This window comes from Microtus pennsylvanicus, chromosome 12, assembly GCF_037038515.1.
Source record: "Microtus pennsylvanicus isolate mMicPen1 chromosome 12, mMicPen1.hap1, whole genome shotgun sequence".
NCBI classification, from domain to species: domain Eukaryota; kingdom Metazoa; phylum Chordata; class Mammalia; order Rodentia; family Cricetidae; genus Microtus; species Microtus pennsylvanicus.
In genome coordinates this window covers 76116920-76139641 of record NC_134590.1, presented here as the reverse complement: position 1 = coordinate 76139641, position 22722 = coordinate 76116920, and the positions used below count along the sequence as shown (strand labels likewise).

At 40.7% G+C, this 22722-nt stretch overlaps 1 protein-coding gene across 1 annotated transcript; it reads left to right on the top strand.

Annotated features, from left to right (window-relative positions):
• The first annotated feature begins 14812 nt into the window (after positions 1–14812).
• Sec61g (SEC61 translocon subunit gamma) lies at positions 14813–22102 on the top strand. Its single transcript, XM_075944386.1, has 4 exons — positions 14813–14948; positions 16148–16247; positions 17820–17922; positions 21913–22102. The coding sequence occupies exons 2-4, from the start codon at positions 16154–16156 to the stop codon at positions 21920–21922; spliced, it is 207 nt and encodes a 68-aa protein (XP_075800501.1). The 5' UTR covers positions 14813–14948; positions 16148–16153; the 3' UTR covers positions 21923–22102.
• The last annotated feature ends 620 nt before the right edge of the window (positions 22103–22722 follow it).

The window sequence follows — 22722 nt, the reverse complement described above, 5'->3', positions numbered from 1 at the left end:
CAGAACTACAGAACCTAGTTTCTGTGAATACTGAGTGATGCCTGAGCTTGAGAAAAACCAAAAAGGAGCTTGTCATCCTTCTGACTGGAATGAAGATGTAGGAAAAGGTAGAGAAGATTGTAAGGACATACATACTGCTATAATGAGAACATACTGAGCAAGAGGGTGGAATAATGCCAAGTCCCCGTGACTTCAGATTGGAGAAGTGGGCAGTATCCATCTAAACACTGTAATCCAAAGAAATGAGGGGTTTGTTGGTAGGGATAGAAGAGATAGATACTTGCCGGATCTGGAAAGGTGGTGAAGAAATAAAGGAGAAATGTGTCCATTTCCAGATGTGCCTACAAAGGTTATTTGACTATGTTTACTTTAACTTTGGTGGTACAGCCATAAAGTAATCCCATCTCTTGTTAAAAAAGATAAGATCAAGAATTTGAGATCAACCTACACATAGTGTCACATTGTGAGTTTTAAGCCACTGTGAAACCATATCTCAAACCCAAACAAGAGAAACAAACAAAACCTAGAAACCCCAAATCACAACAGAGCAACCAACCTATCAATAAAAAACCCCATCCATAGGATCAACATAATAAAAATGGCAATTCTACCAAAAGCAATCTATAAATTCAATGCAATCCCCATCAAAATCCCAACAAAATTCTTCACAGACCTTGAGAGAACAATAATCAACTTTATATGGAAAAACAAAAAAACCCAGGATAGCCAAAACAACGCTATACAATAAAGGAACTTCCAGAGGCATTACCATCCCTGACTTCAAACTCTATTACAGAGCTAGAGTAATGAAACAGCTTGGTATTGGCATAAAAACAGAGATGTCAACCCAATGGAATCGAATCAAAGACCCGGATATTAACCCACAAACCTATGAACACCTGATTTTTGACAAAGGAACTAAAAGTATACAATGGAAGAAAGAAAGCGTCTTCAACAAATAGTGCTGGCATAGCTGGATGTCAACCTGTAGAAGAATGAAAATAGATCTATATCTATCACCATGCACAAAACTCAAGTCCAAATGGATTGAAGACCTCAATATAAATCCGACCACACTGAACCTGATAGAAGAGAAAGTGGGAAGTAGACTGCAACACATGGGCACTGGAGACCACTTCCTACATATAACCCCAGTAGCACAGATAATAAGAGCAACATTGAATAAATGGGACCTCCTGAAACTGAGAAGCTTCTGTAAAGCAAAGGACACTGTCATTAAGACAAAAAGGCACCCTACTGAATGGGAGAAGATCTTCACCAACCCTGTATCAGACTAAGGTCTGGTCTTTATTTTTTTTAATTTATTTTTTATTTATTTTTACTTAAAAATTTCCACCTCCTCTCCTCCTCCCATTTCCCTCTCTCCCCCTCCCCCTCCCTCTCCAGTCCAAAGAGCAGTCAGCGTTCCCTTCCCTGTGGGAAGTCCAAGGTCCTCCCCGCTCCATCCAGGTCTAGGAGGTAAGCATCCAAACAGACTAGGCTCCCACAAAGCCAGTACATGCTGTAGGATTAAAACCCAGTGCCATTGTCCTTGGCTTCTCAGTCAGCCCTTTTTGTCCGCCACATTCAGAGAGTCCGGTTTGATCACATGCTCCATCAGTGTCAGTCCAGCTGACTTTGGTGAGCTCCCGTTAGATCAGCCCCACCTTCTCAGTGGGTAGGCGGTCCTAACTTCCTTGCTCATGTTCCAAAGGTCTGATCTTCAAAATATATAAAGTACTCAAGAAACTAGACTTTAAAATTATAATTAACCCAATTAAAAATGGGGTACTGAACTGAAAAGAGAATTCTCAACAGAAGAAGTTCAAATGGCCAAAAGGCACTTAAGGTCATGTTCACCTTCCTTAGCTATTGGGGAAATGAAAATCAAAACAACTTTGAGATACCATGTTACACCTGTCAGAATAGCTAAAATCAAAAACACCAATGATAGCCTGTACTGGAGAAAATGAGGAGTAAGGGGAACACTCATCCATTGCTTGTGGGAATGCAAACTTGTGCAACCACTTTGGAAATCAGTGTGGTGGTTTCTCAGGAAATTGGGAATCAACCTACCTAAGGATCCAGCAATACCCATGAGATGCCCAATCATACTACAAAAGCATTTGTTCAACTATGTTCATAGCAGCATTATTTGTAATAGCCAGAACCTAGAAACAGCCTAGATGCCCCTCAATGGAAGAATGGATAATGAAAGTGTGTAATATACGCATTAGAGTACTACTCAGCGGTAAAAAACAATGATGTCTTGAATTTTGCATGCAAATGGATGGGAATAGAAAACACTATCCTAAGTGAGATAACCCAGACCCAAAAAGATAAATATGGTATGTACTCACTCATTAGTAGACTCTAGCCATAAACAAAGTACATTAAGTCTATAGTTCACAAGCCTAGAGAAACCAAATAACAAAGTGAACCCAAAGAAAAACATATATAGATCCTCCTGGAAATTGGAAGCAGACAAGATTGCCAGGCAAAAGTTGGAAGCATGGGGGGGCGTTTTGAGATGAGGTGGGAGGTTGGAGGAAGGGGAGAGGGGGAGAGGGAAGGGAGAAGGAAAAGACTGGGGAGAGCTTGGGGGAGTGGGAGGGTGGAGATGGAGGGTGGAGATATAGGAGCAGTGAAGAGGATATCTAACATTAAGGGAGCCATTTTAGGGTTGGCAAGAGACTTGGCTCTAGAAGGGATGTCCCCAGCTAGGTCCTTGGGCAGCAGAGGAGAGGGTGTCTGAACTGTCCTTGCCCCACTATCACACTGATGATTACCTCGAATATCACCATAGAATCTTTGTCCGGCGATGGATGGAGATAGAGACAGAGACCCTCATAAGAGCAAGGACTGAGCTCCCAAGGTCCAGTTGAAGAGAAGAAGGAGGGAGAAGATGATCAAGGAAGTTAGGACTGCGAGGGGTTGGTCCACCAACTGAGGCAGTGTGCCTGTTCTAATGGGAGCTCACCAAATCCAGCTGGACCGGGACTGAATGAGCATGTGATCAAACCGGACTCTGAATGTGGCTGACAATGGGGGCTGACTGAGAAGCCATTGATAAATGGCACTGGGACTTGTTTTTATGGCATGTTCTGGCTTTTTGGGACCCTAGTCTATATGGATGCACAGCTTCCTAGGCCTGGATGTAGGGAGGAGGGCCTTGGACTTCCCACACAGGGCAGGTTTTGTTCTTTCTTCTTTTTTTTATTATTATTTTATTTTATTTTATTTTCGAGACAGGGTTTCTCCGTAGCTTTTGGTTCCTGTCCTGAAACTAGCTCTTGTAGACCAGGCTGGCCTCGAACTCACAGAGATCCGCCTGCCTCTGCCTCCCGAGTGCTGGGATTAAAGGCCTGTGCCACCACCGCCCGGCCTCACAGGGCAGGTTTCTTTGCCTTCTCTCAAGCAGGGAGGGGGAGGAAAGAGAGTGAGTGGGGGAGCAGGAGGGAATTGGGAGGAGGGGAGGAAGTGTAAATTTTTGAATGGAAAAATAAAAAAATAAATTAAAAAAGAAATATAACCAATGTAAAAAAAACCAAAACAACCCATCCAGCAAACTTTAACTTAAATATTATGTTCAAATGAAATCAGAGGCTATGTGAGCAGATGAGGTTTATTTTATTATTTTTTAATTATATGGTTATGTTTATGTGTGAGTTTGTATTTGTGAGTGTAGTGCATGTAGAAGCCAAAAGAAGGCTTCAGAGTCCGGTCCTCTGGAATTGGATCCCATGATTTCCACCTAGCTGTGAGCCTAACCCTCCACACTGTGGCTTCTGGCAACCACCTCAGCACGAGCAATGCACTGCTCTCTTAACTGCTGAGCCACCTCACCAGTCCAGCAGATAAGAGTTTTAAAAGCTATAAAGCCCAAGAGAAGCAATGGATTGAATGTAGAGTATTTTTATTTATGAGGTAATAAAAAATAAAATAAGAAGTAGAGAACAAAAGAAAAAGAAATCATCGCAGAAACCCGGATAAAACAAGGGGTGATACGTGAAAAGTGGGACAAGATAAACCTGGAGAGAGTTGTAAGGAAAGAGTAATCAACAGCATAAAACTTTGCTTTAAAATAATCATTGCTTTAAATTACTTTAAAATCGTTGCAATTAGAATACACTCCATGGAGAAATAGTGAAGTCATTTGTGTAATTTCTCTATCATGTATAATTTTTCAGTTCCTTAGCGACTTGAGGCAAACATATTGCACGGGTGGAAAAGTATGATTCAAGTAATGAGCTCCAGTAAATGCTGCTAAAGAATTTTTTCTTCAAGTTTTCTACTTTTTGTCTGTCTATATGATCGTGTGGTGTGTACATGGGGGTGTGGAAACCAGACATCAAGGTTGTGGGTATTCTCCAACTGTTCTTCACCTTATATCTTTAATATTAACCTTTTCTTTTTAAAATAAAATCAACTATACTGAAAATGTGAATAACATGAAAGATTGAGAATTTTACAGTAGTTAAAACATTTTAGTGTCTATTCAGTAAAAATGATGCATTTTAGAATCATAACACACAGTGAAGAAAGCAAATTTCTCCATGTTTTGAGATTCCTGGCATGTCACTCCATGTAACTCAGGAATAAGTCAATATTCCAAAGAACTCTGAGAAACTTCAAAATTGTGATTATTTAAAATATACCTTTAACTATCATAATCAAACTCTATTATGCGAATAGCTAAAAATCTTATTTAAAAATTAACAAAGTTTTATAGTAATTACATAAATTACAGCCTATAGAAATATTAAATATAAAAAAAAAACATTATCCCAAATTTGGATTTTTTGTAAGCCTCTCGTAGAATCACATGTGAACACTGACCACATAAGGAGCTATTTCTGCCTTGAAAACATGTTAGACCTTGGGAGAAGTATACTGTATGTGTAAATTCATTAGCACACATTTTATCCTTTTTGCTTTCTTATTCCTTCCTTTTATCTTTTCTAAATGTTGTATCATACTATATGTGCATTTGTTTACGTATATGCATGTATTCATTAGAGTCTAAAATTTGAACATGAGGAAGAACATTCACTTTTATTTTCCTTTATGAATTTGATTGAATTTGCTTGAATAGTATGCATCTAAGTCTATCCATTTTCTGAAAATTTTGCGATTTTTGTGTCATTTGAAGCTAAACACTATTCTATTTTATATATGTACAATATTTTCATAATCCATCATCTGTTGATTGACAACTAAACTCGTCCTATTTCTTTGCTTTAGTGAATAACAATGGGAGTGCACATACTGTCCTTTGGTTAGAAGCTCAGGAGTGAAACAGCCACGCCATATGACAGTTGTTTATGTAATTTTTTGAAGAACCTCTACACTGATTTCCAAAGTGGCTATATTAATTTTTATTCTTATCAGCAGTGAATAAAGGTTCCTCTTTTTCCTCATCTCTATTATTTTTTGTCAAATATTTTGATGATAATCATTCTGATGATGTGAGATGGCATTTCAAAAGAGTTTCAATTTGTATTTTTATGATGACTGGGGACGAAAAACATGTTTAAAGACAGTTGATGGCCATTGAGATTTCTTTTTGCGAAACTGGCCATTCAGTTCATCAGCTTACCTGCTGACTGTCAATTTTATTTTCTTGGTATTTCATTTTTGCATTTCTTTATATATCCAGATCCTATAATCCTTTGAATAGGAGTGTTCTCCATAGGCTCAACTGTTTGAATGCGTGGTCCACAGCTGGTAGAGGCTTGCTGGAGGAAGTATGTTGCTGAGGAGGGCTTTGGGTTTTTATAGTCTCACCCCATGTCCAGTTCTCTCTCTCTGCTTTGTGTTTGAGGCTGAAGATAAGAACTTCAGGCTTCCTCCTTCTGTCACTATGCCTACTGCTTGCTGCCGTGCATCCCTACCATGATGAACTCTTATCCTTCTGGGACTGTCAGCCAAAATAAACCCTTTCTTCATTAAGTTGCCTTGGTCATGATATTTTATCACACCAGTCCCCAAACTAATATAGCCCCTTTTCTAAATATAACAGACATATTGTAATACCTGTCAAAATTCTGATGTTGTATCTCAGAGAACTAGAATTCTGATCAAACTGCCAAAGACCACAAATAGCCAAAATGATTCTAAGGAGTAAGGAAACAGATGGCGCTATCACAATATTCAGCCTTAAATTGTGCTACAGAGCTGTAGTGATAAAGACAGCCTGGTACTGGTGTAAAAACCAGACTGGTAGATCAATGCAACAGAACAGAACAGAATACAGGACCCCAAAATAAAGCAGGAGAGCTATGCCTTCGCAATTATTAACAAAGGAGGCCAAAACACAGTGAAAAGAGCCCAGTTGACAAATGGTTCTGGAAAACTGGGCTTGTAGCAGCCGAAGATATTAGATTCATGTATTTCCCCTTGTATAAGAAACAATTTCTAAATGAAATCAAGACACTGGAGTAGACAAGAACATTCTAAACAGAATAGCACCAGCACATGAATGAGCCTCGAGTATCCACAGATGGGACTTAATCAAGCAAGCAAAGTCTTTACCAGATAGTTACTCACTTTATAAAAAAAAAAAAAGACAAAGACTCTCACTGAACCCAGAGCTCTCCAGTTTGGCTAGGTTGCTTCGCCAGCCAGCAAAGCCGTAGGGAGCCCCGTCTCCTCCTCCCCAGTTCCAGGATTACAGATGTGTTCTACTGCATCTGGCTGTTTCACATTGATCTGGGGACTGAACTCAGGTCTTCAGGCTTACGTGGCCAAGTAACTAAACCGTTGGCTCACCTCACCTCCCTTTACAAACTTTACAAACTTTTCAATACTCTGAAACAAAACCTTGTAATTTTTACATAGCAATGGCATCAATCCAGGGAGTTTATGCTTCTGACATGAATAGATTGCTAATAGGAACTCCAGGATAAATCCTCTACAGCAACAAGAAACCCTCTCAAGAAGAATTTCAGGCTGGGTGTAGAGGCTCACACCTGGGATCCCAATAGTTTGGAGGATGAGGCCAGCCTCAGACTACAGAGTGAGCCGAGTGAAATCCAAAAGAGACCAAGAGCCGGGCGATGGTGGCGCACGCCTTTAATCCCAGCACTCGGGAGGCAGAGACAGGCGGATCTCTGTGAGTTCGAGACCAGCCTGGTCTACAGAGCTAGTTCCAGGACAGGCTCCAAAGCCACAGAGAAACCCTGTCTCAAAAAACCAAAAAAAAAAAAAAGAGACCAAGAAAAGCAAGAAAGCTGAATTTGATCATCTGATTAAGGGCTTGATGAGTACTTCAAGCAGCGGGGCTCGTCATTCCCTTCCAGATTTAGCTCATCTGTTTCCTTTGGGCAACTTTCACTTCTCTAATTTAGAAGCATTCATGATGCCATGGGCATTAGCAATGGTGACCTTCTAACAGCAGTAACAACCTCATTATCACCCCTGCTGCCAAAACCAAGCAGAACGTACTGTGATCTGGCTTCCGATAAACAAGACAGAATGAAGGTTTTCTCAGTGCTCTGGGTAACTGGGCACAGCTCGCAAAGGATCCTAGTGCACTCCTTGGACACCATGGCGCTCTGATTGATGGCAAACAGCTGTCTGAGAGACCATACCCATCGAGTCACTAAATATAGTCTCAAAGCTGAGGATGCGGCCACATCAGGCTCACAGATGTTATGTATGGAGACCTTGGGGGAAGCCCTTGTGATGGGGGAATACACGTGGCAATCTTTTCTTTTTAGCTTCTTTCAGTCACAGTGTTTCAGGACTAAAAGGAGGCCCCACTCACTCCTGGTTTCTGGGCCACTGTCAAGATCTTTTTTCCGATAAATAAATAAAACCTTTCTAAATTGCCCCTGGTTTCCACTCAGGTACTTCCTCATCACTCATTGTATGTTTCTTTTGCTCGTTCATCAAATATTTTCTAATTCCTGCTCTACATGCCTGTGCCTGATACTCTGCTAATAATAAACAAGATAAAAGTTTAAATCTTGACAGTGTGGTTTGTTCTGTTTGCTTGTTTTTTGTTTTCCAGCTAAGTCAACGAGGTCCTTTACAGATGTTCCTACCACATACCCACAAGCATACAGAACATCTTGGTTTTTTTACTGGAACCGTGGCTAAGGGCATGAGGATTATCATATGAGTATCTTAGCCTCTAATCACTGATGAAAAGGGCAGGGCTGAATATGCTCCTCTGAAGGCTTTTAGACAGTAAATTTTGGACAGCAAATATGTCAATTTCCTGATGCCACAACAAATAAACATACTTTCTCTTGTTGATAAATGCTGTGAAAGCAACAAATGCAATATGGTAGTTTAGAGAGGGCAGAGGGTCAGCTAGTATCATCTCCCTCGGGACACGCAGAAAGGACTCCATCTAGGAAACAGGGACAAACTAAAGCAGGAAGGAGGACAGGCAGTTGACCAGTTAGAGAAATAAGTAAGTATGAAGGCTTGCATGAAAAGATGTGACGTATTTAGGAGATAGGAAGTGAACTGGGACCACAGTGACAAGATGGAAATGAGCGGGGATTGCAGAGAGGCACAAGGACAGATTTCAGTTTACCCGCAATAAGAAGTTATGGGAGATGATGCAGTGAGAACACATTTAAAAGGTTGCTGCCCGGACCTGAAAGAGAAGAGCAGGGTGGAGTTGTACACGAACATGGAGAAGCCAGCCAGGAGGCTGCTGCAGTGTCAGCGCTGGGATGAAGGTGGAGGAGCTGACTGGTTAGGTTCCAGGACTGCAGCGTGGCCACAAGCTGAACGATAAGGGGAAGGAAACATGTCGAATCATGGATGGTGTTGGACAGACTGCATCTGCTCTCCTTTCTTCATGACACATATGGGAAAAAATCAGCTTGTACAGAAAAGGGGTTTTCCCCTTTCACAGTTTTAGTCTGTGATAAGTTGGCTTTGGGCCTGGGCTAAGGCAGTACATCAACCAGTGAGCACATTGATGAAGCAAAGCCACCCATATGGTGACCAGGAACCAATCAGAGGCAAAGGAAGAGAAGTAGGTCCCACAATTCACTTTAAGGGCACTTGCTCAAGTGACCTTCCTTCCTTCCTTTAGATTTCATCTCTTAAAAGTTCATCAACCTTCCTGCGACACTAACATTTGGGAGCAAGCCCTTAATACATAGGCCGAGCAGAGAGGTTAAAAATCTACATTATAAACCGGGCGGTGGTGGCGCACGCCTTTAATCCCAGCACTCGGGAGGCAGAGGCAGGCGGATCTCTGTGAGTTCGAGACCAGCCTGGTCTACAGAGCTAGTTCCAGGACAGGTTCAAAAGCCACAGAGAAACCCTGTCTCGAAAAAAGCCAAAAAAAAAAAAAAATCTACATTATAGTGAAGGGACGGCGGGTATCTTAATAAGTGGTGTACACAATCACATGGTGACCATCAAGAGTTCTGAGGGACTGGGACATGAAGATTAACACAGACTCGTGGAAATGGAAGCCTGACAAGACAGTGTTTGGGAAAGACAAGTGACTCTGGGATCTCCTTGGGAAGTTCTTTCTTCACGGTTTATCAGAGGGGGCAGACATCTGGAGCCTCCTCTTGGGAAGGTTTAGCAAAGCTGCGTTGCCTATGGTGATAGGGCAGGAGAGTCTCCAGGCCCTCTTCAGAAAGGACAGAGACGACAAGCAAAGCTCGTGAGGAGCAAACTCGCAGCCCTTTATAAAAACATTCAGGACCAGGGCCCCAAGCTCACTAGGAGGTTTGCCACTGGAATTCACCTCAGAAGCAGAGAATTAGTCACAGGATTCCAGGTAACCACAAGGGAGAGGAGGGACGCAAACTACTCGCACAAGGAAGCCCTGTGTGCCCGGCACTTAGCCAGAGCATGCTAATCCTATCAACAAGCCCGTGAGAACGACGTGGCTTCGTTCATCTTTCAGACGCACACACTAGAGCTCAGAGTCATTGAGGAACAAGCTCAAGAAATTATGGGTAATATTCAGAGGACTCTGAGTCTGTATCCCAGAGCACCACAGTTCCAAAACATTCATCCCTTTCTTGAAACCCAGAGACTAAGCAATAAAGTGCGCTGTCAATTCCATCGTCTGGCTTTGGCCACTGTCTGTCTATGCCTGTCCGCGCGGGGATTCCATAGACATCTGGCTTAAGACACAGAGTCTACAGGCTCCTGTCTAAATTTTTATTTTGCCACCTTCCATTAGTGTGACTGCGCTGGACTCTGTCACTTGCTTCTGTGAGTCTTTTTTTTTTTTTTCTGCGTAGCTTTAGAGTCCGTCTTTGAACTTGCTCTGCAGATTAGGCTGGCCTTGAACTCACAGAACTCCACCTGCCTCTATCTTGCAAGTGCTGGGATTAAAGGCGTGCACCACCACCACCCTTCTTTGAGTTTCTACAAGGTGTTACGGCGTGAGCTAGAGTCTTCTACACGGCACAGCCAGGTTCAGCGTGAAGGACAACGGAAACTTAACCTACTGTCTTCGCCTTCGGGCTCAAGTTTGCCTGTGGTCTCTTTTGCTGTCTTCATATTGCTTATATGTACAGTTAGAGACCACAGTTGACTCCAGTCAACTTGCTGAGATAGAAACAACTTTGCCACTGCTGAGAAGTAATGTTTTAATGAAAACAATTCGGAATTAAATAGATGGTTTGGGAACTGAATCCCATTTTCTTTTCTCTGCAGCTTTGAATGAATGAATGCATGCTTCTTGGTGCTCAATCACAGCCTGGTTCCGTCTCCTTTCGTAGGTGACTGAATTGGCAGAGAGTATAACTATACAAACGTATAGTTGGTTCCTGTCTTTTTCTCACCAGTGTGGGATCCATGCTCCTGCACTGCCCTCTATGGGTGACTGTCTGAAACACAGCATCAGATTCTACAGGAGCGCTAAGCTCTCTTAGAAGGAAGGTGCACTTAACTGAGTTTACAACGTGCAGCAGACACAAGCGATTACAGCACTGGGTGATTGTATTGACAGCAAAGGACTGCACTTGTGAACTGTATTAGTGATTGCGGAAAGGGAAAAAGTCCTTACGATGTTCAGAGGAGAGTTATTGAGTTATTGAGGAGATAACAACCACAACATCAGAGATGACTGCTGAAGTCACCTGGAGAAAAGTATGGAGGAGAGTCAGTCCAGAGACTCACCTTCGGCCACCTGTAGGGTGGAGACGCAGACCCTTAGAGACAGGCATTTGCGAATATTTTCTTGGGTAACACTGCCACCTTGTGTCTTTTCCAGGTATTTCCTACAAAAATATGGGTCACCATGTTTTAATGTTTAATAAATGTTCCTTAATAAAGATTTTAATTTTTTTTGTTTTTTTCGAGACAGGGTTTCTCTGTAGCTTTGGAGCCTGTCCTGGAACTAGCTCTGTAGACCAGGCTGGCCTCGAACTCACAGAGATCCGCCTGCCTCTGCCTCCCGAGTGCTGGGATTAAAAGAGTGCGCCACCACCGCCCGGCTCAGATTTTAATTTTTGTTTCAATATTCAAACAAAATAATACAAATACATGTATATATTCTTTTATGCTTTCCACTCCGTGTTTGTATATGGTAATTACACAAAGTGAGTTTAGAGTGTGTTATACACCCAGGTAGCCTATGTTAACTAATACACTATTATTATAAATAAGTATACTGTAATATAATGTACTGGCTAGTTTTGTATCCACTTGAAACAAGCTGGGGTCATTAGAGAGGAAGGAAAGTGCCTCCATAAGATCAGGCTGTAGGCAAGCCTGTAGGGCATTTTCTTAATTACTGATTATTGGGGGAGGAGCCAGCCCATTGAGGATGGTGCCCTCTCTGGGCTGGTGGTCCTGGGTTTTATAAGAAACCAAGGGGAGCAAGCCAGTAAGCAGCATCTTCTATGGTCTCTGCATCAGCTCCCGCCTCCAGGTTCTTATCCTATCCTAGCCAATGATGAATGATGATGTAGAAGTGTAAGCCAAATGATTCTCATCCTTTCCCGTTTGGTTTTGGCCCTGGTGTTTTATCACAGAAACACTAACCTTACCTAAGACATATAACAATCAAAATCACGTTTTCATGCATTGTATAATTAACCCAACAATCACTAATTACAATAAAAGGCACAATCCTGAGAATTATGAGTTCAAGGATTTGCAGCTAGTGTCTCTGCCCCGCAGCCAACACAAGACTCAGAATGCTTCCTTCCCTTTGCAACACTATCCCTGGGCCTGTTTACAGACAAGAGCACTCCCAGTCCCTGCCTCTGGCAGAGTGTTTTCTTTCACTGTCTATCAACGTTGATTTAGTTCATTTCAGCAGACTTACACCATACCCACCACTTGTGTCTACCAAAGTGCTTTTTTCCCCCAATGTAATATTTTCTGTCCTGTTTATGCCCACCTTTTCCAGGAGAGCCTGAATGGAAGGGATGTGTGTGAAGCCAGGACCCTAATCTTTGGAAAAATAAATCTAATATTTTGCTATCATATATGGCATGGTGCAACTTTAAAAAGTTCTTTTTTCATTTGAGAGAGCTCCCGTTCACTGCCACTTTGGTGAAAACTTTAGTCATGAGTGTGGGTTAAACTTTGTCAGGTGCAGTTTTCCCTCTTGTTCTGAAAAAGTCCAAAACCCTTCACACCCTGCTTTATTTTCTGTTACCAAGTTGATTGATTTTGCAAATATTAAGCCAATCTAGCATTTCTAAAAATAGTGATTTTTTAAAAAAGAATCCTCCCTTTAGTTTTATTGATCCATATACTATCTATTTCAAGGACTTGCACACATTACCTATAAATGTCTAAATACTATATATTTTAAGAGTGTATGGCTTATGATTCCTCTGACAGTACTCTGGCAAGTGAGTAAATGGGATTATTATGTCCAAATAACACACTTCTATCATTTTGAAGAAATCCTTCTTGAGCATGACAAATTATGTTTCTTATACATGTATGGATTCTATCCATTAGCAGTTTAGGAAGTTCTGTATCTGGACTTATCTGGAAGATTGGAGACTGGGTAAAGTATTTGCAATACTGACCTCAAGCATTGAGTTGAAATTTTGTTGTCCCTAAGTTTGTGAATTTACTAGAAATTCTTTCCTGGTCCTAATGGAAACCAGTTCACTACTGCAGCATTTTGTTTATATAGTTATAGAGTATGATTTGTCTATAGTTATATAATTTTTTCATCAATATTTTTTAACCTAGTATAGTGCACATCTGTTACAAAAACTGATGAAATAAAATTGACATATTGTTAACTAACACACGCAGTTCTAGGCTTCGTTCTCTGTATACTTCTCCAGGTTCTGACAGACACATCAGATGCCACTCCTGCAATACCGTACAGAAGTCTAAACTGCACCAGCAGTCTCCTGTGCTTTATTGCTCCCTCTTTTCTGTTTTTTTAGCTTTGGCTTTTGCAGGGTATCATATAATTGCAGAGTATCATCTAAGCCCACAGTACATAGCCTTCTCTCATTTACTAATATGATCTTAACTTCATGAGTTTTTTAATGTTGATACTCTGGGATCCTGAGCCAGAGAAATTAGGGGCCTGAGAGGGAGGGGGTTGCGCCAGCGTAATCTAGACAATCCTTCACAAGCATGCCCAGAGGTTTGTTTCCTAGGTTATTCGAGATTATGTCAATTTGATAACAACCATCACAAGGTGGTTATAGTGTTCTGAATTGTTTTAGTTGTTTTAAAACTTGTACTTAATGTTTTACCAGTTCCTCTTCTGAATTCTTATGAAATGTTTTTTAATGTTATATTAATACATCATTCACTTTTCTGCCACATTTCTTTCAGTATTTAATGCTAGGTTTACATGTTTAACATCATTTTTGCTTTTGATTTGAGACAGAATTTCATGTAACCCAGTCTGTCCATCAACTCTTTTTGAGGTTAAACATGACTTTGAACATCTACTCACCTCCTATTCTCAAGTGCTGGGATATAAATGAATGGTAATACTGGAATAAGATTGAAAAACGTAAGAATGTTATAACACAGTAGCTGCACTTAACCCCGTCCATGTCCAAATGCCAAGTTATGCCAGGATGACAGTTCTCATTTCCCACTATGTGGGCACAAGCTCTGAGGTAAAAAGACAAACTCTAATTGTTTATGTTAGGTCTATAATACACAGCTTCTCCAAATACTAAAGACGCAATCGTCCAATGTGATATTTCATGTTATTCTGCAAACTGTATCTGTTGTAGTGACTGGTATAAAGATTTCACAGGTTGTTCAAATACGTAATGGTAGATTTTTGGGTTTCCTTCCACATGAAAGCCAAGTATTGTAATGACAGTACTCAACTGCAGTACGCTGCTCATGAAATAAAGCAACAAAACAAAGCAAAACGACAACAACAAACCTCTTCAAAGCTCTGAGGTTGGCTTTTACCCTAATGATGGAGCAAATCAAGATTATCTGGAGAACACATACTAACTCAGAAATGACCCAAAAGTATTGCACTCGGAGACTGCTAGCACCTACATCTAAATCCTTATAGCTAATTAAAAACTGCTAGATAGACTTTAATTCCCGCTAAATTTTCATGACTAAGAGCAGAAAGCCACTTTCTGGGAAGGGAGATTATTTTGAATTTAAGTCTTTCATGCAACGATGCTTTTTTTTTTTAACCAGTGACATTATTTACAAGCACAGCAGGGAGACTCAGAGCTATAATACAAACACTCGTCCATTTCATGGATTTACGGTGAGGCTGCTGGAGAGGCTGCGCCCGAGTCTGGGAGGTGACTGCAGGGAAAGAGGACCCGAAAGGATTTCCAAGTGCTTGAAAGACCGGTGTCTCCTTGCTCCGGAAGCCCGGAGAGACACACGTAGCATTGCGCAGGCGCACTGACTTCTCGGCGTGACGAACCAATTGAAAGGAGTAATGGGCGGGCTGTGGAAAACCAGCTTCCGGTTCCGTTGGGCTCAGTCCTTTCCTAAGCTACGTGTCTTTGCCTCCTCAAGCCGCCGTCCCGCAAGTAAGTCTTTTCTCCTGGGTGGTGGACGGGGGAGAGCTTGTCGAGGGCCCAGGGAGCTAAGGGGTGGCGGGATGGGCGGGTGGGGGCGCGAGGGCACCGGGGAAGGAGAAGGGCCTGGGGATTCGAAGGGCCGCCGGGACCACCGGGTCCCGGACTAAGGGGGCTCGGAGTGAGCGGGCCCGGAGACTTGGGGAACTAGGGGATCTGGGGGCGAAGGGGCCATGGAATGAGCAGCCCTGAGGACAAGGGAAGTGGGGGGCGAGGGAGCCACGGTGTCGGCGGGCTGGGGGGACGAGGGTGCCATTGATGAGGGTGCCAGAGGCCAGGAGCTGCGGGACCAGGGACAAGTCAGTTGGACTGGGTCGCTGATGAGCAGAGAGCCATTCATCCACGAACGCGACCAAATCCAGGATCTACCTACGTGGTCTCAGGTGGAAGTTTCTAGTCAAGACCTGTCTAGAGATTTCCAATAGTTCATGGACCCTAAGGGCTTAGCGTCCAGATCTGGGGGTGCAGCCTTCCTGCTGAACTTCCCGGCCACCCCTGTTAGTGAACTCAGTCTTTTGCGACTTCCAGAGCCTGCTGTCTGAACTTGTCGGTGAGCTTGTCTTGTGAAATTGAGTTCAAGTTTAGTTGGTCAAGAGTCTGCATCAAGGGGTCTCTTGGTGGACTAATGGCTTTCCTTTAACATCAAGCGCAGTGATTGGTTTAGTGTGGATTTTAGGGCGGTTGGACTTCAAGGACAACTAAGTGAAACACTGAGAAAACAAGCATTCCATTGCTTTTTTTTTTTTAAATCAAGATGTGGATATAGATTTCTTAGTGTGAATCTTAACTGTTTCATGTTGTCCACTGCTCCTACTTAGATAGGGAAACTGGGGCTTAATGGGGTTTGTGTTTTCATCTGACCTCCAAGAGCTGGAAATGAAGCGCAAATACCATGGCTCCCTTACCCATGGCTCCCAGAGTTGTTTTATAATTGAATCACATTCTTGTTAATTAATGTGCTTGCTTCTCTGTAGTCTCATGTTTTCTTGAATGACAAAGAAATGAACTGTTTATTATGTTATTGTAATGTTGCTTTTTTATGAATTAAATTCACCATTGCTCTACTTTCCTTTGTATGTAACTCAACAAGGTCTAATATCTGAGAGAATTCTCACAAGTCTCATGCTTTTACTTTGATTTTTTTTAAACAGTCAGTCATGGATCAGGTGATGCAATTTGTTGAGCCAAGTCGGCAGTTCGTAAAGGACTCAATTCGGCTGGTTAAAAGATGCACCAAACCCGACAGAAAAGGTAATATCTTCACCATGAGAGAAAACGCTAAAGCCTTGCGTTTCCTAAGTCTTGTGTTAACATCTGCTGATTCGTCTTTGCAGGGCTGGGAATCAGCTCAGTGATAAACTGCTGATGAGCATCGATGCATTGATGTCACCACCATTGCCCTGTCTTTATGTCCTTAGCAAGAACTGCTTAAAGTTCTGTTCTGTGGTCTGAGATTATTAAGGGCTTTTCATCCTTACCATATAGTCATATTTTAGTATCTTCCATATTATTAGTGTGTGGAAGCCTTTGGCATCTTCCCTGCTCTGCCCTCTAGTGAATAAAACTTTAACATGAAATTAATGGTATAGTTATTACAACCTAGACAGTTTATTTTGTTTTCTTATGTCATAGGTTAAATGGTATGCTAGAACTTATCTACTTTAATTCATGAATTGGTAGGTTAGAACTTGAGGCAGACTATAATGGAGTAACATATTATCTTAGGGTTAGTGTTGCTGTGACAGAACACTATGACCAGAAGCTATTTGGAAAGGAAAGGGTTTATTTGGTTTACATATCTTGAATCATAGTCCATCGAAGGAAGCCAAGTGAGGAACTCAAACAGGGCAGACCATATAGGCAAGAGCTGATGCATAGGCCATGGAAGGGTGGTGCTTATTGGCTTGTTCCTCACGACTTGTTCAGCCTCCTTTCTTAAAAAAAACCCAGGATTACCAGGCCAGGGTTATCCCTCACCTACAATGGGTAGGGTTCTTCCCTATCAGTCACTAATTATAAGTGCACTACAGGCTTGCCTGTCTACAGCTGAATCTCATAGAAACATTTTCACAATTTGAGTTCCCTTCTCTCAGATGACTAGCTCATGCCAAGTTGACATAAAAGTAACTAGCACACATCAAATACCTAAATAAAATAATAGATACTGGTCTTTATTCTCATGAGGCTGTGGGTTAAGTGCAGTTACACATTTTGATTTTTTCCTTGATAGGAACGAAGGAAGATACAATGAGATCTGGTAGCACATAATAGAAGAGCTAGGTGAGACAGTCAGGGTATGTGTCCTTAGGAGATAGAATAGGACTGAAATATACCTGAGTTGAAATCTTTTTATAAAACTACTGACCTGAATTTGAATTTTCAGTCCTTACCTTTTACTTCATTGTGGTATTAAAGACAACTTAATTGTCAGTGTACCCAAAGCCACAATTCATTGTTATGATCAATATGTTACAGTAAAAAAAAAGGTTATGATACAAAGCACTATGTATGCTGACATCAATCCTTTGTTTTTGTTCTTTATTTTTGTCACTGAGAATAATAAATACTTTTAGTGTTTGTTGATGAACTCTCAAGCATAACTTCATTTCTGTATTTCTTTTAAATGTCAACAAAGTATAGAATTTAAAAAAACTGTAAGTCAAGTTTGTACCATTACTACTTCTACTTTTTCTTCATTTTTAAAATTATGTATCTACCAATCAAATTATATGCTGCTCACTTTATTAATATTGCTAATCGCTTTACTTCATACTTTGAATGACTGCCAAAAAAGCTGATGCAAATTTTGTGTTTTATATTCAGAATTCCAGAAGATTGCCATGGCCACAGCCATAGGATTTGCTATCATGGGATTCATTGGCTTCTTTGTGAAACTGATCCATATCCCTATTAATAACATTATTGTGTAAGTAACTTTATAAAATAGACTATCTAGCAGTGACTGCAAATGAAACCATTTGAGTTGCAGATCAGCCCATTTTATTAATGTACAGATATGACCCAGGGTATTTTAATAATATACTGGTATTGTGTGTCTAATAATACTTTCAAAATGCTTTTATTATCTAATACAATCTTTATAGCAACTTGTGAGCTAGGGATTTTATTTAATAAAGTTTTCCAGTATCAAATTAAAGGTACATCAAATCACTGCCAAGTATTCAGTGACTAGACAAGATTCATGACAAGTCTTGGTCTTCTTGATCCTTTTAAGGATCAGAGAACCCAAGTTTCATCTGGGGGAGGTGGGGAGTCATTGCTTTGGTAGAAATCGCCGGGCAGTGGTGGTGCACACCTTTAATCCCAGCACTTGGGAGGCAGAGGCAGGCGGATCTCTGTGAGTTCGAGACCAGCCTGGTCTATAAGAGCTAGTTCCAGGACAGGCTCCAAAACCACAGAGAAACCCTGTCTCAAAAAACCAAAAAAAAAAAAAAAAAAGAAAAAAAAAGAAAAAGAAAAAAAATCTAACAGAACCAGATTGCCCACATCCTTTTCTTGTTGATTGGTACCTGTCATAACCTTAGGCAGTTTAATTGCCATTCTGTGAAGGACAGTATTCCTTTTTTTATTTTTTATTTTTTGTTTTTTTTTCAAGAAAGGGTTTCTCTGTAGCTTAGGAGCCTGTCCTGGAACTAGCTCTTGTAGCCTCGAATGCACAGAGATCCTCTCACCTCTGCCTCCCAAGTGCTGGGATTAAAGGCATGCGCCACCACCACCCAGCTCAGTGTTTCTTTTTTTGAATTATATTATAAATTCATGACTTCAGAAGTCATGTAAGACCTTAAGAAAAGTAAGTATCCAGCTGATAATTTGTTATTGAAACAAACACTGGTGTTATCGACAGGGTGTTTATAACCCTTAGGTAACAAAAGAGAGAAGTCTGAGAGAAAATATTCTACTCTATTTTTTGCCATATGCTTTTGCTCTTAAAATTCATTGTAAATCATATTATGGCACAGAAAATTGGTGCATATTATGGCATAGAAAAGTTAGAGGAACCGTATTTATTTACAAACAGTTTAGTTGAAAGACTTGGTATGAGTTTCTGCACATACTCTAGACTTTTTAAAATGTATTTTGTGTTTTAACTGTATGCCTGTATTGGGGTGTGTACGTGTGAGTACGGTGTTCCTTTGGGGGCACAGAAGGGTGCTGAATTCCTTGGAGTTGAAATTACAAATTGTTTGTAATTGCCTGGAATGGTTGCTGGGAACTGAACCCCAGTCCTCTATAAGAGAACACATGCTTTTAATGACTGAGCAGCTCTCTGGCTTCTTCTGTAGTCTATAGTTTTGTAGTTATAATGTTTCAGTTTCCTCTTCAATTTGGAACTAATAATACTGATTTTTTGGATGGTAAAGTTTAGATGTACTTAGGAAACCCCTTAATTTTTATAATCTCTTCAATAGTAGATATTTTACCATTAATATCGGACGAGTTTCTTACATAGCATGTGACTAAATGCATACTGTTAGATGTGTTTAAACAAAAGTAACACACAGTGATACTTCGGGATGATAAAGAGTTCTGTCTAGGGTTAAGATGGACATGCTTGGTATATGCCTAAAATCCACCAACTTCGGGCTAGAATATCAGGGGCAGGAAGATTGCTGCAGGAAGAGGCCAACCTGGGCTATATAATGAAACCATGTATCAAAAAAAAAAAAAACAAACAAAAAATACCGAAAACTGGAAGGAACCAAATTATTGACTCTTTTCTGTCCATTGAAAACCCCATTTGTATGAGTAATGGGAAAGGCCAACTTGGGAATTGTGGGATCTTGGAGAGATTTCGGAGTAGAAACCTGAGTCTGACTGGGTCACAGTTGTCTTCTCAGTGGGAAAGAAGTGCAGTAGCTTCTCAAGTCAGTGTGTGTATGCATCCTCTTTCCTCGCGTTACAGCCAGGGCCAAATGTTAGTTGGTTTGAAGGTGTTTTAATGACACAAAGCTTGTTTTCTGTGGTGATGTCCTTAACTTTGCCCTCCAGAACAACAAATAAAGTTTTGCTGCCCTTTTTCCCCCCCCAAACATTCACTTACGTAGCAGAAAGCTTTTATCTTTCTTGGCAGACTCGGGTGAGCGTGGGTCATACTTTGATATGTGTGTCTGTCGTACTAAGATTGTGAGTTTGGAGGCAGGCCTGTATTACTTATCTGCCTGTATACTTGTTTTTCTCTTCCTGTCATCCCTTCCCTGGAGTGTTTGATTTCTAAACTGTACTTATTTCAAAGTAAGTATTTTCCACTATAGACAATTAGTCAGTTATAATAATACAGAGTAATGATGTTTTTTTTTCTGACACTGACTATTTTGATTCATAGGAAAAAGAACTAATGAATATTGTATATCGAATGCTCTCTGTCATGGTCTTTGGGGCTGCTATAACAAAATCCCCAAGACTGGGTTGATTAGCAGATTATACAAATTTTGTTCTTTTTGAAATGCAAGTTCATAATGCTATAGTGAGTTCCGGCTCTGGTGAGTTCTTGACCATGATTCTCACGTGCTGAGTTTTCACTTGGTAAATGGGACAGAAGGACAGTAAGCAATAGAGGCTGGGAGGAGAGGCCTTTGTAATGGTCCTAATCTTACTGAGAATGCATACAGTCATGTGCGTACACAAAGACATAGATTGGTATTTATGTAGGTGTTAAGAACACTGAATAAATATTAGTACAATTAAGCAAAGACTTTATCCTTTTCTAGTACACATGAGGATTTTAACTGCTGCTGAGCTTTTACCCTAGTTCAGTCAGATGTGAATCAACTCATCTAATCCTCAGGAAGAAATCGAGGCAGAGACAACGAATAACTTGAGGGGTTCCCAAGTGCTAGAGCAGCGTAGGAAACGTTTGCGATGATAGCCGCCTGTCTAGCTGCGTGGAAAGCTTTTATTTTTTGTAATTAAGAAAGATACTTCATTGTTTTACAAGTTATTTACCACATAATATTTTCCTCCCAAAGTGAAAGCCAAATAAACAAAGCAGTTTTTTGGGGTGGGGTTGGGGGGTGGGGAGGGGACTATAGAAAACAGTTCACTTCCCATATTACACTACAATAGCTATAGAACTGAAAGAAATTGTTTAGATGCTTGAAATGATGTAAAACCGTTTGGAGAGGATGGCAGGAGGAATACAGCCCCAAGCTTCTCACTAGATTACATTCTAATCACAGTTTTCCCTTGGGATAGACTTCTGGGGGTTGGTTTTTGAGTTTTTGTTTTCTTTTACAATCAGCGTGTAAATTATGTTTGCAGTACTATAATTCAAAGGAGTTAGAATAAAACGTGTTAGTACATTAATGCAGTGCAACCTCATAACATAAAATAACTGTAAAGTTATATACTTGGGTATATACTTTTCAGCTAGTAATGGCTTATTTTTTCTAGTTGACATCATAGCGCTAGAATAAATTACTAATGTCATGCTTTTAAATTGAGGAGGTCTTCTGTGGAAATGTTAGTTTTATTCTCATTGTGCTTAAAGCAGATTCAGAATCTCTCTGCTAGTCTAGTGGTTGAGAGCAGTGGTGCCCATCTCTAGTCTTTATTTTTTTTTAAACTGGCTTGTTACTTGTATGTCATGTAACACTGAAAAACTTCTTGTGTAATTAATGCATTTGTTAGTTTAGAAAGACATGTCAGACTGTTCCAAAATGACATTTTCCAAAGGAGCATAATGAGTGTTAAAATGCGTCTGCTCAAAGCCAGGCCATCATTAAGGACTTTCCAGAGTCAGATTTTAATCAGTATTGTTCTTTTCTGCCGTCTTGGGACAGAGTGAGGGGTTGTTCTCTTGAAGCTGGGTTTGATTTCGTAAGATCACAGCGTGCTGTGTTTCAGATGATTATTACTGTACTCTGCTTAAAAGGGACCGTTTCTCTTTTTTTTTCAGGGGTGGCTGAATGCTTTCTCTTCGCGGGAACTAGGAGCAAATGAGGGTGTGAGAAGCTTATGAAGTAAAAAGTTGCCTGTATACTTTGTGTTTTCCTTTCCTTTTTCCCTCCCCAAGAGGTTTTGTATTTCTAAACTAAAATAATTTCAAAATAAACATTTTTCCCATGAGAAACATTTATCAAATTTTAGTGGGAGGTTATACTGGATTTTATTTCCTTGAGCCTTTTGGTTTGAAGGAAAAATTAAGTTAACTGCTGAAGCATTGTAAATTGAGATGCTTTTCTTCCTTAGACTGCGTGGGCTATAACAAAATGCCTGAAGCTGGATAATTTTTAGGTAATAAATTAATTTTCACATTGTGGAGGCTGTGGAGTCCAAGTGTAGCAGTGCTAACGGATGCAGGGTCTGCTGCGAACTTGGTCTCAGTGCTCACACAGTGGCCTGCAGCACTCAGTGTGGCTGCCGGCCAAACAGCACTGTGAAGAGGCTTTAGTAGGGGTCATAATCCCACCTACAGGGGGCATGCTTTGTGAATTAATCACCTCCTACAGACACAACCTCAATAGTCTGTAATGGAGATTAAATTTCCATGTGATTTTTTTGGAGTGACACGTTAAAATCATAGGTAGCATCTTTTGGCAGATGTTTTGCTGTAGTAGGAACAAAGCAAGTAAAGAATGGGACAGGTAGTGGACACATGACTTTGGAGGTAGGATAGTAATTTTTTCCATATTGCACTCAGATTGTCAACAGATAATCATGCAGAAGTTTGGGTGATACTTGAAACAGCTTTCTGAAAATCCTGGCT